Genomic DNA, 14,149 nt, shown 5'->3' with positions numbered 1-14,149 from the left:
GCAATGTAACCATTTTCAATTTTGAACTGTTATAAATTTATAATAATGTAAAATAATATAACAAGTCAAAAAAATTACATGATTGCACAGTCAATAATATAGTCACATTATTCACATTATAATATTAAATTATAGATCTGTTTGATAATAATTATAATATTAATGATGTAATATTCATACTTTCTGGTTACTGAATATCGTGAAGTTGAAATTTATAGTAATAAATTTAATTGGTATGCTTAGTATCTGTTTCCAAGTTGGCTAAAATATATTAATAGAGATTCCGTATTCTTACGATTTAAATATTGGTTGAAACTTGAAAGTTTGAATTTTAAATTCTATTTTGTTTAATTTCTTTAGCGCATTGTAATTGTATGTGCTTATGTTGAATTGATTTGATCTTGATCAGTGTTTCTGATTGTGTTTCAAACTTTCGGTCAATACCCTAACGACTGCATCAGTGCCGGCGCCCAGCGCTAGGAGAGGACAAATGAGACATATGTCCAGGGCCCCGCACTTGTCAAAGAACTCCGCGATTTTTAATTATCATCTTAATAGGTACCGTAAGACACATTGGCATTTTACATAATTACATTTACAAATTATAAATTTATAAATGTATTATTCTATACTACACATCACTAGGTATATAATATTATATGTATTATAATATTATACAATGTATTATTCCTATCACCAGTTATTTGGAAATCCATATGTAAATCTAGCCAAAAAAATGTAGCTCAATTTTAACTACAAAGTAAATCGTTATAGATACGACAAAAGAGTAATATTTTGGATATACCCGTAGGATAGGGATCCTTACCATAAATATTTATTATCTCTATAGTTATTGTTTTCTCTGTTCTTTATTTGGAAAGGCTTTCCGCGTATTGCCGTATGTCCGTATGACAGTATGATAGAAGGGGCAAGAGCTATATTCTTAAAATATTTATTTCATAAGGTATCCAAAATTTATAATATGTCCTTACTTCAATTATATAATATTGTTGTTGTATGTACCTAATTAGTTATTATTTTACTATTTTTTAATAATTTTGTGTTAACACATTATAATAAAAAAAGGATAAGAATACCCTAATATTATTATTTTTAATGTTTACAAATTCGAAAAAAAAACAATATATTTTTTTTTAAATCCTGTTTTAAAAAAAAAGCCAAAATTTTATCTTCCTCTGAGGTACCTAATGGCCCATGCCTTGTCCGGGCCCCGCAATACCCAGCGCCGACACTGGACTGCATAGACATGAGGGTGAGGTGAATAAAAGTAATTCAAAATAATTAGTGCACTAATACGTGAAAATAATCAATAACTAAATTTCGGCAACGTGAATGTGGCAACATACAATAAAATATTCCATGCTCAATCGTGTTGCTAAAAAGGAATATGCTCTATCGTTTTATGCTCAATCGTGCTTTACCGAAGGACGAAGGTTGTACTGACGATAATTTAAAAGAAACTTATAAAAGTCGAATATTTCTCATAGGTAACTATAAATAGCAGTGTCAAAATATTTTAAAATTTGTATGGTGTAAGTACCTATAGAAAATGGTGTTATAAACTTATAAGTTATAAACATTCGGTAGGTTTCATACGTAGGTATATACCATCTAAAGTAATTTTTTTTTAATTACCTACACTAAAAATCGAGTTATAAAAATTGGGTTGTATCCTATATAGGTACCAAAGACTGGACATTCGAGACTCCCTCCTAGCTGATCATTGGTGGACATCCACATCTGACATCACATTAGTCTTAGTTCCCAAGTAATAGATATAGGTATTGAAGTCATTCTTGAAAAGAGACAAGGCTAAGCCCCTTCCAAAAACTAAAAGAATTGTTTAGGGGTTTCGTCATAAGATTTACATAATGCAACATAAGAGTTAAGAGTATCCAGTATAATCCTCAAGCTGCACCCCCCCCCCTCCCTCAAAAAAAAAATTCAAACACTATTTGCGCTTATGCCTTATAAATAATTTAGCAGTTTAAGAAGAGATAAATCCATGTGTTTAATTCGTCACGGGCAACGCCGTACAAGATTAACTATTAGGTATTATGTAATTTGATTAAAAACTACTTACTTTTTATATACATGCATATAAACAATTTTAACAATTTTAATATGATAACAGATAAGCGATATATACATACGTACAGTAACGTATTTACTATTTAAGAATATTACACCTCAGGTACATCGTACATAATCAAGTAGAGGTCCATTCCATCAACATTTACAACATAAGTACTCACCTAAAGTGCTAGATGATTAAGTATTAAGTTCCTTAGTCTCCCACAATAATAACCCTCCCAGTAGTTTTTTTTAATCTTAACGCCCCAAAACGAGTCTAATCATTCATTTTGGTTCTTCAAAATGTTGAGTGTCTACAGGCTTTTTGTTGCGTTTCCAAATTTGATGTAAAGCAAATAAATTTGAGTGTCAAGTAGATACTAAATCCCTTGCTGCAATTCAGATTACTTTTTTTTGTAAAAATGTCCTACTAACAGCTACTTTACTATGTGGTTATAACTTATAAGTAAATACTTATTTATCCGTGGTTAAGATTTTCAATAAAAATGTTGTCATGAATCATGTTAGTAAATTACTAGATACATCTTACCTTGAACAAAATAAGAATTTCATGACTAAAAAGAAAATTTTACACCATGTTAATAGAGATTCATTCTAAATCTGTACATGCCCTTGCCCTTGTCACTCCCATAGTAAAAAATATCAAGGCTAAGAGCTTGCATTCAAATGTTGTGTATATTTATTTAAATGTGTGTTATGGGCTAACTTATTTCCATTTATCCGCAGCTAAAGTCAGCTTATTATCTTCCAAACTAGAATATTTTTCAAAAGAAAGGAGTACCAAATCCTATCTTAGGGAATTACAAGTTCCTGTACATAAATATAAGTGTCTACATAAGATATATAATGCAACTTACCATTAGCCATTAAATTGGGAGTGGACAAGCTTCATATTTGCAAGTGATATTTTTTTTACAATTATATTCAATATTATTTTAAATATACATTTTTGTTAATAAATAAAACTTCTTTAAAATTATAAAATAAAATATAATAAAAACCAAAATAACAGTAATAGGGTGTATTCTATTTAAGCTGTTGAGTGTCAAACACTTACTGGTAACATTTTGTGTAAACAATTTATAAAACATGTATTATTGAAGATTTAAGAATATTAGCAAAACTAATATTTTTATAAATCATTATCAATAATAAATAACTCTTGTTATCAAAATATATACTTTGTTATTTAATATTTTTTAACTAGATTTTTTTTTATAGAATACAATACAATTTATGATGTTAATAATAATTGCAGTTATAATAAAATAATGATATATAAATTATTTAGCATAAAATAACATAATTCAAATGATAAGTATGAACTAAATATGCATATAGAAAATAGTATAATTTAATAAATATAATGTCTATTGATATCTTTTGTCAGCAATTAAGTTTAAGAAATCATAATGTATTTTTTTATTTACTTTTATAATTATTGGATACATAACATAATTCAATTATTAAACTTAAGTTATCTGGAACAGACATCAATTTCTTAAATGTTAGATTGAAGAATGTCTTTAAAATTTTAATTTTTTTTTTTTACTTAAAATAGAAGATTATCGTCATCAACAATAGTAATAATATGGAATTATTAATATTGTTCAACATCACTGCACAAGTGTACACTTGTAAATAGAATCTTTTTCTTCATATTATAAGATTCGACAAATACAATTAATATTAAACAAAAAAAAAAAAAAAAACAAGAGGTATAAAACTACAATAATTATTTACCATAGTATAAAATAATTTTTTTTAACATTTAAAATGGCCAATATTCTAAGGATACAATATATTATTATTTTTAAACAGGTCCATCAATAGAGCTGACTTTAATTCGGCAGTAATATATACATTTCCAAAGTGCTAAAAGTGTTAATATGAGGATACCTGTGAAAAAGTGAAATATGCAAATATTATTAGGACAGAATTATATTTTAATACATTGAATTTCAATACTAACCAATGTGAATAATGAAATAACCGCTGTGAGCCTTTGCGTTTGAGTATGTGAAGAATACAACACCTCCACCAATAATAAACAATATTACGGATAAAATGAGGAAAAATATGGCTTTTGCTTTGGCGAATTCAGGGCCAACAGAAGACCTGTAACCAAAGATAACAAATATTATAATGAATACAATATTAGATTTAATTTTAAAAAAAAAATCAAAGGATACTTACACTTTACGGCAATGCGGACATCTGGCCAATGCGTTTTGTAACATATTAAACTGAAATATAATTTGAATAAATTAATCAAGACTTAAATATTACATTAATTTTTTTTATTTAATAGAAGCAAAAATATAAATGTTGGTATTTTGTTTGGATAAAGAATCTAATCTGGAAGAAGTGTCATTGATCTTAAGAACCAAAACTATTTTAGTTTTGGTTGTTATTAAACAGTAATTACTTAACATACTGGTAATTCCCATACCTTTCATACATGTGTACAATTACAGTTCCACATGGTTTTAGATAAATATTATCTTTTATTATTGTAGTTGTAAATGTTTGTATCAATAATAGGTAATTTATTCTACAAAACAAATTGATTCAGATGAGTGATTAATTATTACTTATTTGTTTACTCATTCTTCAAAAATTTGGGTCAAATAATAAAAAGATAAGATTACACCAACAAATTGGTTTTATAATAAATGCCTTTATTTTTTTTTGTACTTCTATAAATACACCTTTGTCTTTAAAAATAATATATTATTTGTTAGTTGGTAAGGATAATATTTCAGAAAATCCCTTCTCTAGTATATATAATCAATAATATAAATACATCCAAACAATTGAGTAATATAAAAAAAACTTTTAATTAATTGGTCAAAAAGATAAATAAAACCTTCATTAAATTTTTCAACATGACACTACTCCAGGGTTAAATAAGGTCTCATAATGTAGGAGACAATTATATAATTTAAAAAAATAAAATAAAAATGACATAGCGAGTATATGAAAACAAATACTTGAATACCTTTTGAAATGTAATTACCATAATTCCAAAATTGTTATAATAAATATTTATTACCTATTACCTAATAATTTATTGTTCACTTAAAATAATCTTTGGTTCAGAATATTGTTAGTCATGAAATTATTTAAATATTTTCAATACTTACAAGGAATGTATCCTGGCAGTGCACACAAGTAACGCGACACATGCCTGGAACCTGAGGTATTGGGGGTGTTACTGGACTTGGCGCTAAGTTTATAACTCTTTTGCAGTTTATACGGGGACAAGCAATACGTTGTGACGTACTTTTGCAAATTAAAAGACAGTGACACAAACAGCGTACGTATTTCTTGCCTGCTGGAGCGCTTCTTATAGGCTAAAATTTGTAATTTTAATTTAATGATTATGCAATGTTGTTTTAAATGTATACTATAATCTATAACTTATGGGTAAGTATAAATATATATAATATATGTAATACATATTGTGCATCTTAATTTTTAACCATAGTTTACTAAACCATTTTAATTTTACTCACAGTAGCTTCATTGCAGCGATTACATTTTACAACATGTTGTTCCCTTTTACCAATTACATCAATCATTTCTTGACAAACTCTACATGTTACTTTAGAAGCAGCATTTTCAGGTCCCATCTCAGGAACTGTAAAATCTGAATTTTCATTTGGTACATTATTAGATAATGTATTGGAATCAATAATGGACGAAGAAGGAGAATCTAAAAAAAAAATACATAATTGATTGTACATTGTACATGAAAATTTATGTATAATTGTATTTTAACAATAACTATACATTCATTTGTAAATTAAAATACCTATCAAATATCTTAGTAAACTCTACTCAAGTTAAGAAACATATACGGCAGCCAACTTTTGAGCCTTTTAAAACTACACAATTTGCGTTAAAAAGGAACGTTTGCAGCCTAAATATTTGCACTACATATTATGCAGGGGCGTGGTTTTTCTATACAGGAAGTGTACAAATGATTTACACGGTGAAGAAGACCGACTAATATTACATAATAATAAGATAAATATACCTATTATAATATTTTTAATCAAGATGAAGTAAAAATGTAATTTCAAGTTAAAAAAAATCTAAAACAAAGCTTCCCAAACATAGATAATGTCAATCAAACACTAACAAAAAATAATTATACTTACATATTAAAACAACCAATTTAATAATCATAAACCAATAAGTTACCAACCAGGTTTTTGTTTAACTTTTTTTACATACCTACCTAGTTTTAAAATAAAACATAAAGGTTAATTATTTATTTTATACATTTATTAACAATGGCATGTTACAATATATGGCCACAGACTTCAATGGCATTCTATTGTTTATTGTTGTAATGTTTCATAAGTTTAAAATACAGAAATGTTCTTTATATTGAAAATTTAAAATTTAGTTTAAAAAATTTAAAAATATTATACAAAAAAAAACCAATTATCAATTTAAATCAATAGGTAACCAATAATTGGCACTTCTATACTTCTTTTGTTCATTATAACTTTGAAAAATATTTGTATAATTTTAGATATTTGGATATAGAACTAACAAATAAAACTGTTAAATATATTTACCTACCTAATTATTATTTATTGTCATGCAAGTAAAATAATTAAATTTTTATAAAACAATTAACTAGAATAAAAGTACCTAACATTAATTTAAATATACAATTAAAACAATCTTACATTAATACTTAGGTAGAAAATACAAATTTATTAGTCTATTATTTGCTTAAATTTTTTTTATAACTTGAAGTTTATTTTAATTCAGATTAATAAACCCTACTACCTAACAGAGTTAGGCAAGATCACCTTTATTTTTTCATTCAATAACAAATTTATTTATACCTGATTTAAGGAAATTCAAAGTACCTACCTAAACTTAGAAACTACATTTTCAAATAAGTACTTACATTTGTTATGGCATTTGAGGTGTGCCCTATGGTGATACTATCTTTTTTTTACAAATGAGTACCTACCTACCATCTTTTTTACTGAAAAATGTTAACCAGATGTTTTTTTTTTTAAATATCATTAAGTACATAAACCAAACAAGTACTTTGTTTTTTAATTACTATACTTTATGTGCTATCAATAATAATTTATAGTACAGAAATACATACAGACTAAGATGATTTTTATATTTTAGTAATTAGCATTTTATCATTTGTAAAAGTTATCTGAAGCAGTTGTATACATACTAGACTCATGCCAGGTAAAGCTAATTATTTAATGAATTAATAGTGAGCTAATGGTGCCTACAAGACTTAGTGATCCATGACTGGTCCATTGAATTTAATCAATTTTTTATGTAACATGGCATAAAAATAGGTATTTGATGTAAAATCTATATTTAAGATAATTATGCTTAGAACCAAAACACTATTTTAATTTTTGAAACAACACATTAAAATTTTTTGATTTATGTACATCAAAGTTAGAATCAGAATTTTTTAAGAAAAACCATGTTAACAATTTACAGTAACAAAGAGTTTGTTGTTGGTACTCATTTTGAAAAACAAAGTTTATATTGCCATAGAAATAACAACTCAATGATAACTTTAAATTATATAATTGTAATTATCTAATATTTTAGACTGGGCTGCATAGACAATAATTAAACATTTAATAAACCTTGGTAATGGTCCCTTAAACATGATTTAGTAGTCTATGATTGGTCAATTAAATTTTAATAAACTATTAAATGAACCAATTGTTTTATGTAACTCGACTATTAGTATCTAAAATTATGGCCTTAAGAGATACCTATGTTGATAATGACAAATCTACACAATGGACATGGACAAAGGCAATAAGCAAAGTCACTAACTCTTCTAAGATCAGTTGAGCAGACAATACTTCACCTATCAATTGGTCTGTTACAAGACAGCCCGATTATACAGGTACCGACGATAAGGACACTACACAGGTACACATGATATTATAATAATAATGATGTGTGACCATTGTAACCTTTGTAGTTTTCGCACACTAAAGACAAAGGGAGAATAAAAAATCCCAGGTATCTGTCATAAATATATCAACATCAGCTGCGTTTACCTGCTTCCGAAGCTTTTTGAGCGGTCATATCGCTGTTGTCCAACAGCGGTTTCGTGTCCGTCATTTTTCCACGATCGGCAATCGGCAATGACAACAAAAGTACAGTATTATACAACGCACCTAGGTATTGTAGTTACTATTATTATTATTATTGTTATCGAACTGCGTCGACAATGCGGACAAACGCGGCCGACGGGGGAAACGCCGTGACAAACGAGAACGGCCTACGGAATACTAAAGTGGAAACCAAGTCGTGAAAACTAAAAAGTACTACCCGTCTACCGTATACGGCGGGCGGCGGCGGCGGCGGAGTTTCCAAGCTCCATTGTCGTGTTACGGCCAACAATTAATTCTTTATCACTCGTCCGTCGCGCGGTGTCGGTGTGTGGCTGGTAGGCGCGAGACGCAAAACAAACACCGAACGCAGTAATAATAATAAAATATTGATAACGCGTTACGCGATCAATATGGCGACTGATCGTAGACGTTCGACGTGCGTCACGCACAGCGGTTAAATGTTGAAATAATAGTAAATAATACAATTAAACATTTAAAGATTATTATAACGTTGTTATTTGAATTGGGTATTTGTTTAACTACGAGTGCTGGCGATCGGGTTGTGGTATCACACTGACCAGGAAATAGAACGTTTTCGGGTTCCTATATACGGTTCGTGATAAAATTGTCGCGAAAATATTGGTGTAGGCCAATGTATCGTCAGCGCGGAAGATCGGTCGTGCTTAGAGCTTTCAAAAATTATGATATTTATTATATTTTGTTATGATACTATGATATTGAACCCGACAACCGCAGTCCGTAATATTATAACAAAGAGTGGCGACGGTCAAGCAGTCAAGGCAAAAGTAAATTATGTAATTATTATTGCCTATCGGTATTTACTATTTGGTGACCGCGAGATGTCGGTGACGGCGACACAAAACATACAGTATTATATTAAATTATTAATAATATTATCACCGGACGTCGGATGCGGGAGTATTTTCGTTTCAGCTTGGCCCGGGAATTTTATTATTTGATAATAATTCGATTGAGATAATTATAATTTTTTTTTTTCTCTTTATCCGTCAACCACTGACGGCCTGCGTTAATTCGTAATCGTCATGGTTTTGGCTCTCCGCCAACGACGACGTGGGTTTTCCTAGCCGGCTGAAATGTTATACAGGGTGTCACGTAAGGATATACCCATTAGCCGTAGAGGGGGCTCGCCGTCCAGACAAAAAAAGGTTTTTCGTCGTTTTGCCTATTCACTAAAAAATGATAAAAAATCATGAAAATAATATGTTGAAAGGTCAACATTTTCAGAAAAATAAACTCTACAAAATGGATATATCTTCAATTGTAAAATAAAAAATGCATTTTTTAACAATTTAATTAAATCAAAAATAAAATCTGCAGTCCATGTCTTAGTGAATCTAAAAAAGAAAACAGATTTATGATACATTATTTATCTCAGGAGATATCGCAATGGGTAAATCCTCGCTAGACACCCTGTATCTTGTTATCACCACATCTTCATCTTTTTTTTTTTAAATCAGTAATCATCGCTATTACCGTACTCAGTGACCGACGATGGTCAAATGATTTTGTCATTTTACATCAATATATCTATATAAGTTATTATAAATATTGAAAAATGGACATTGGGGTCGGGGAGGGCTTAGTTTTGAGCATAAAGAAAAAATTTTAAATCATGAGGGGGATTATAAAGTGCATTTTAGCTAAACTTTTTACCTTTTAAAAAATTAATATCGCATTCATAGAAAAAAAACATGTATTGACATATTGTATTTTAGTCTATAACTAAATAATTCAAAAGACGTCAAATTATTTCGAACATAAAATGAAATTAAAAATGACACTTAACATTTGGTGAAATTTCAAGCATCTTTTGAGTTCACCCTAAAAATCTAAACAGATTTTGTCAAAAACTGCTTATGCGTAAAAATAACTGTTTTCTCTGATTATTTTGAAATATATAGGTTATACTGTGATTTTTCAATTTTGAATTCTCAAAAGTATTTACTAGATCTAATTTGCTTTCAGAAACCATTCTTAAAGATGATAAATTGAATCATTTTTCAACTATTTATCGTGTATACACACAAAAAAACACACATCATATTAAAATTATTGCATTCATCGCCTTGCTTAGAATCTAAAAAAATTGAGTTCTATTTTTAAAATGTTTAATAAGCTACAAGAATAATGTTTGTGGATCTTATATTAAATTTTGAAGGTTTTTGATCAAACCTAAACATTTTTATCAGCAATAAAAAATTTAAAAATTTAAAATGTCTATATTATAATATGTAGGTTATAGGTGTATTTAATATCAAATTATTATTTATTTTTAGTCTAAATATTTTGAAAATATCATTGGGAATAAAAAATTACGATAAATTTACAATATTTATAAATAATCAATTATAATGTTATGTATAACTAACAGACAACAGTAAAATATTTAAAGTGTCTTAAGTTATTTTTTGAATTACCACAAATTAATTAAAATCGCTTGATGAGAAATCATTAGGTATTTCAAGTTTGAACAACCAATTTTATACAAAATTTAACTTAAGTTCACTCAAATTTTTTTAGTAAATCTTGTTAGAAAAAATTCTATGGAACCTTACTTCTAAATATTAAAAGTCATACACATATTTAGCTAAAAAATAATAATAGTTTTAAAATTTCAGCAATGTCGTAAAAATTCTGAACTTAAAACGGTAATAAAAAAATATTGTAGATGTAGGTTCACTCAATTTATTTTTAATCCCTTTACATTTTTTTTATCGTTCGTTTTAATAAAACAATCTTAAAAAAATTAAAAATGTTATATGTCTATAAAATAGCACAAAAATAGTCAAAACATATATATGACTCAAGGTTGGGTAAGTTAATTAAAATAAGCAATTGTGACAAGTTAAGCCATTACATTTAATTGCTAATATAAGTATATAACTATTTGGTAAAAATATAAAGTATTTTCGTTTTTCGTTTTTGAATAAGTACTACAAAGTTAGATTTCTATAATGCAGTATTTGGACGAGCGAATTCCAAAAGAAACCGATTCCTAGGGCGATTTCATTTTTAAAAGAACGAGGGACGAAACAAGTTCCTATTTTTCGAGGTAAAGTAACGTAATTTTTCGTTTCTGCTGACTTCTAAATGTCGATTTACACAGAATTGTAAATAATTGAAATTAAAATATACATGTTCTTATACAGTGTATTGACATTTGTCTTTGGTGATATTGTTATCAAGTGTCGACATTAAGACTTATATTGAGTTATAAATATTCATACTAATATTTTTTATACACAAAAATCATTGCAGTCGTTAAGGCATGAAGAACATGAACATTAAACAATAAAAATATTTATGATGCTGGTTGGAACTTGAGGCCTACAGCTAAAATGTATAACAATAGGTATCTATATAACTATGTAAGTATGTGTATCACTATATAGATGAACTCTGAAGATATTCTAATTATTATTTAATTAAAACTATTATAACGTTATTTAAATTATTATTATTTTAATATGAGTATTTAAATTTTTTAATTCAACCATTTTATTTCTATTATTATAAATCTATATATTTGAAAAGAAAACATTGACGATTAAATAAGAATATTAAATGAACAACATAAACCTTCTAAAATTGTAATATTTTTGGTATTTTAACCAGTTTATAAATTCGTGAACAAATGACTAAACGTACACTGTCATTATGTCATCCATAATTCGTTTTTTATGAATATAAATTTTTCATATTATATTATATTTTAAATATAATAAATATTTGATGAGTAGCGTGTAATTACTAATCGATAACCATTTGATATTTTGATCACTGTTACCGAACGTCGAACAATTTGAATATATTTAAACTTTATAGTAACGTGTTCAATTATGGCGGACGACAAAATTGAATATAAAATCAACCTTGGAATTTGCATACATTATGTTTACCTATTTTTTTCTATTGAAACTAAAAAAGGAACTCTTTAGAAAATTAACGACTACGGGTCGAATTCTTTTTTTTTAATAGATACAAAATAGAATTATTCCCTTTTTTATTATAAGAACGAGGAACAGAACGAATTAATTTGTTTAAAAAACAAGCTAAACATTTAAATATAACCTAACTGTTAGTTTTGAGTAAAATATTAGGTTATTTTTAGTTTTGTTTTCCCCTTAATTAAAAATACTAGAAATTTGATTTTTTGACCCAATAAGTACCAACTAGTTAAGCCTTTAGGGACTTAGTATATAATGTCTTTCGACCTTTTTTTTCATTAATCTTGGGTATAAGGGGAATTAGTTCCTAATTTATCTAATTATTTCTCGAGAATCAATTTTATAACACAAATAATAACCCACCATTCCCTTCTTAACCATGACCATGAAAGACCCGCGGAAGATGGTATTTTGGGTCAATATAGTAGGTAACCACTTGTAATTTACACCTCATCTAAATATTAATTTTGGTAAACTGTGTCACACTTTCAATTTCAATTATTACCTATTGGTATTTACTTATTTACGATTTACCTTATACATTAATCGAGCTCACATCAGTTATAGCACACAAAACGTGAATACATAATTTGAACATTAATAATTGGACAATGAATTATATCTTATATTCCTAATTCTTATTTACATATTATAAACTTGAATATTACTAATTTATACACAGTAGGTACGTATACTTATTACCTACTCACCAACAATTACATTTAAAATACATAGGCACGATTTTGTTTTATAAATATTTAAAGTTCAAATGCTGAAAAAATGTATCAAATTGAAAATGTGCATATTATTTTGTAGTTAAAAATATAGTGTTCAATCTGCATAGTTGAGGATCGAACATTTAGTACAAGATTTCATACTCTAAAAATTATACATACACAATTTTTTTAATAGATATTTGAAGTTCAAATTTGGATGAAATTAGATATTTAAATGGAGGATAAAGATTTTTGTTCTTTTATTGTGAATTAAAAATATTATTCTTGGGTACCTACTTGTTACTTTTAAAGTATACTATATTTTATAGATAGGTACAGTCATATTGTAAAATGCGATGTTTTTGGGAAAAAACAATTCAACCTAGTGTATACTCCTACACAGCATTACGCTATTACTAATAGCAAAATAAATTACTTTGATAGTTTGATGTCACTAATATCATAACATATACGATATACCTGGTAATACACTAATACCTACCTGTGTCATTGAATTCAAATTTAACATTTGGATTATGGCGATCCACTAGACAACTAATGTTCAGCAGAGCGACTACATCGATTATTTTATAATTCCCTAAATTAATTAACTAAATATTTAATTATATAAAATCGTAAGTCAAAAACCTTTATTTTTAGTTTAAATAAACAATTTTCGGTTAGCTTTCCTATTGGCTGGCGTCCCCCAAGGAAGCGACATAGCGCCTTTTCTTTACACCATATTTGCACAGGACACTCCGAAAACTTTACATACATCATTAGGCACATACGCCGACAATACAATAATCATGGCCTCAAACGACAACCCTCAAACTGTGACTGATAGGTTACAAAATCATCTAAGCATGATCCAGATCTGGTCAAAAAAATGGAAAATAAAAATAAATGACTCCAAATCCTCCTTTATTACTTTTTAATTAAGACCTGGAGACTGCCCTCCAGTTTCATTCAATAATAACTTAATTCCAACAACCTCTGTAGTCAAATACCTGGGTCTAACGTTTGATAAAACGACTCACCTGGGCTCAACACCTCAAAAACAAAAGGAAATCTGTAAACTCTAGACTTCATTTGCTCCGTCCACTTCTCCGCTCCAAACTAAAAATCAGCAATAAATTGTTAATCTACAAAGTTATTTTAAGACCAGTATGGGCATACGGCATCCAGATAT

General features: G+C 27.9%; 1 protein-coding gene across 1 annotated transcript; it reads right to left on the bottom strand.

Moving 5' to 3' along the window:
• Positions 1-3,550: 3,550 nt before the first annotated feature.
• Positions 3,551-9,085, bottom strand: LOC111040836 (type 1 phosphatidylinositol 4,5-bisphosphate 4-phosphatase). Its single transcript, XM_022324892.1, has 6 exons — positions 8,196-9,085; positions 5,634-5,833; positions 5,262-5,471; positions 4,312-4,361; positions 4,088-4,233; positions 3,551-4,014 (listed from the first exon to the last, which is right to left on the bottom strand). Exons 1-6 carry the CDS (start codon positions 8,257-8,259, stop codon positions 3,929-3,931), a joined length of 756 nt encoding a protein of 251 aa, XP_022180584.1. The 5' UTR covers positions 8,260-9,085; the 3' UTR covers positions 3,551-3,928.
• Between the last annotated feature and the right edge of the window lie 5,064 nt (positions 9,086-14,149).

Source organism: Myzus persicae, unplaced genomic scaffold (assembly GCF_001856785.1).
Source record: "Myzus persicae strain clone G006 unplaced genomic scaffold, MPER_G0061.0, whole genome shotgun sequence".
NCBI lineage: Eukaryota > Metazoa > Arthropoda > Insecta > Hemiptera > Aphididae > Myzus > Myzus persicae.
This window is presented reverse-complemented; position numbering and strand designations above follow the sequence as displayed.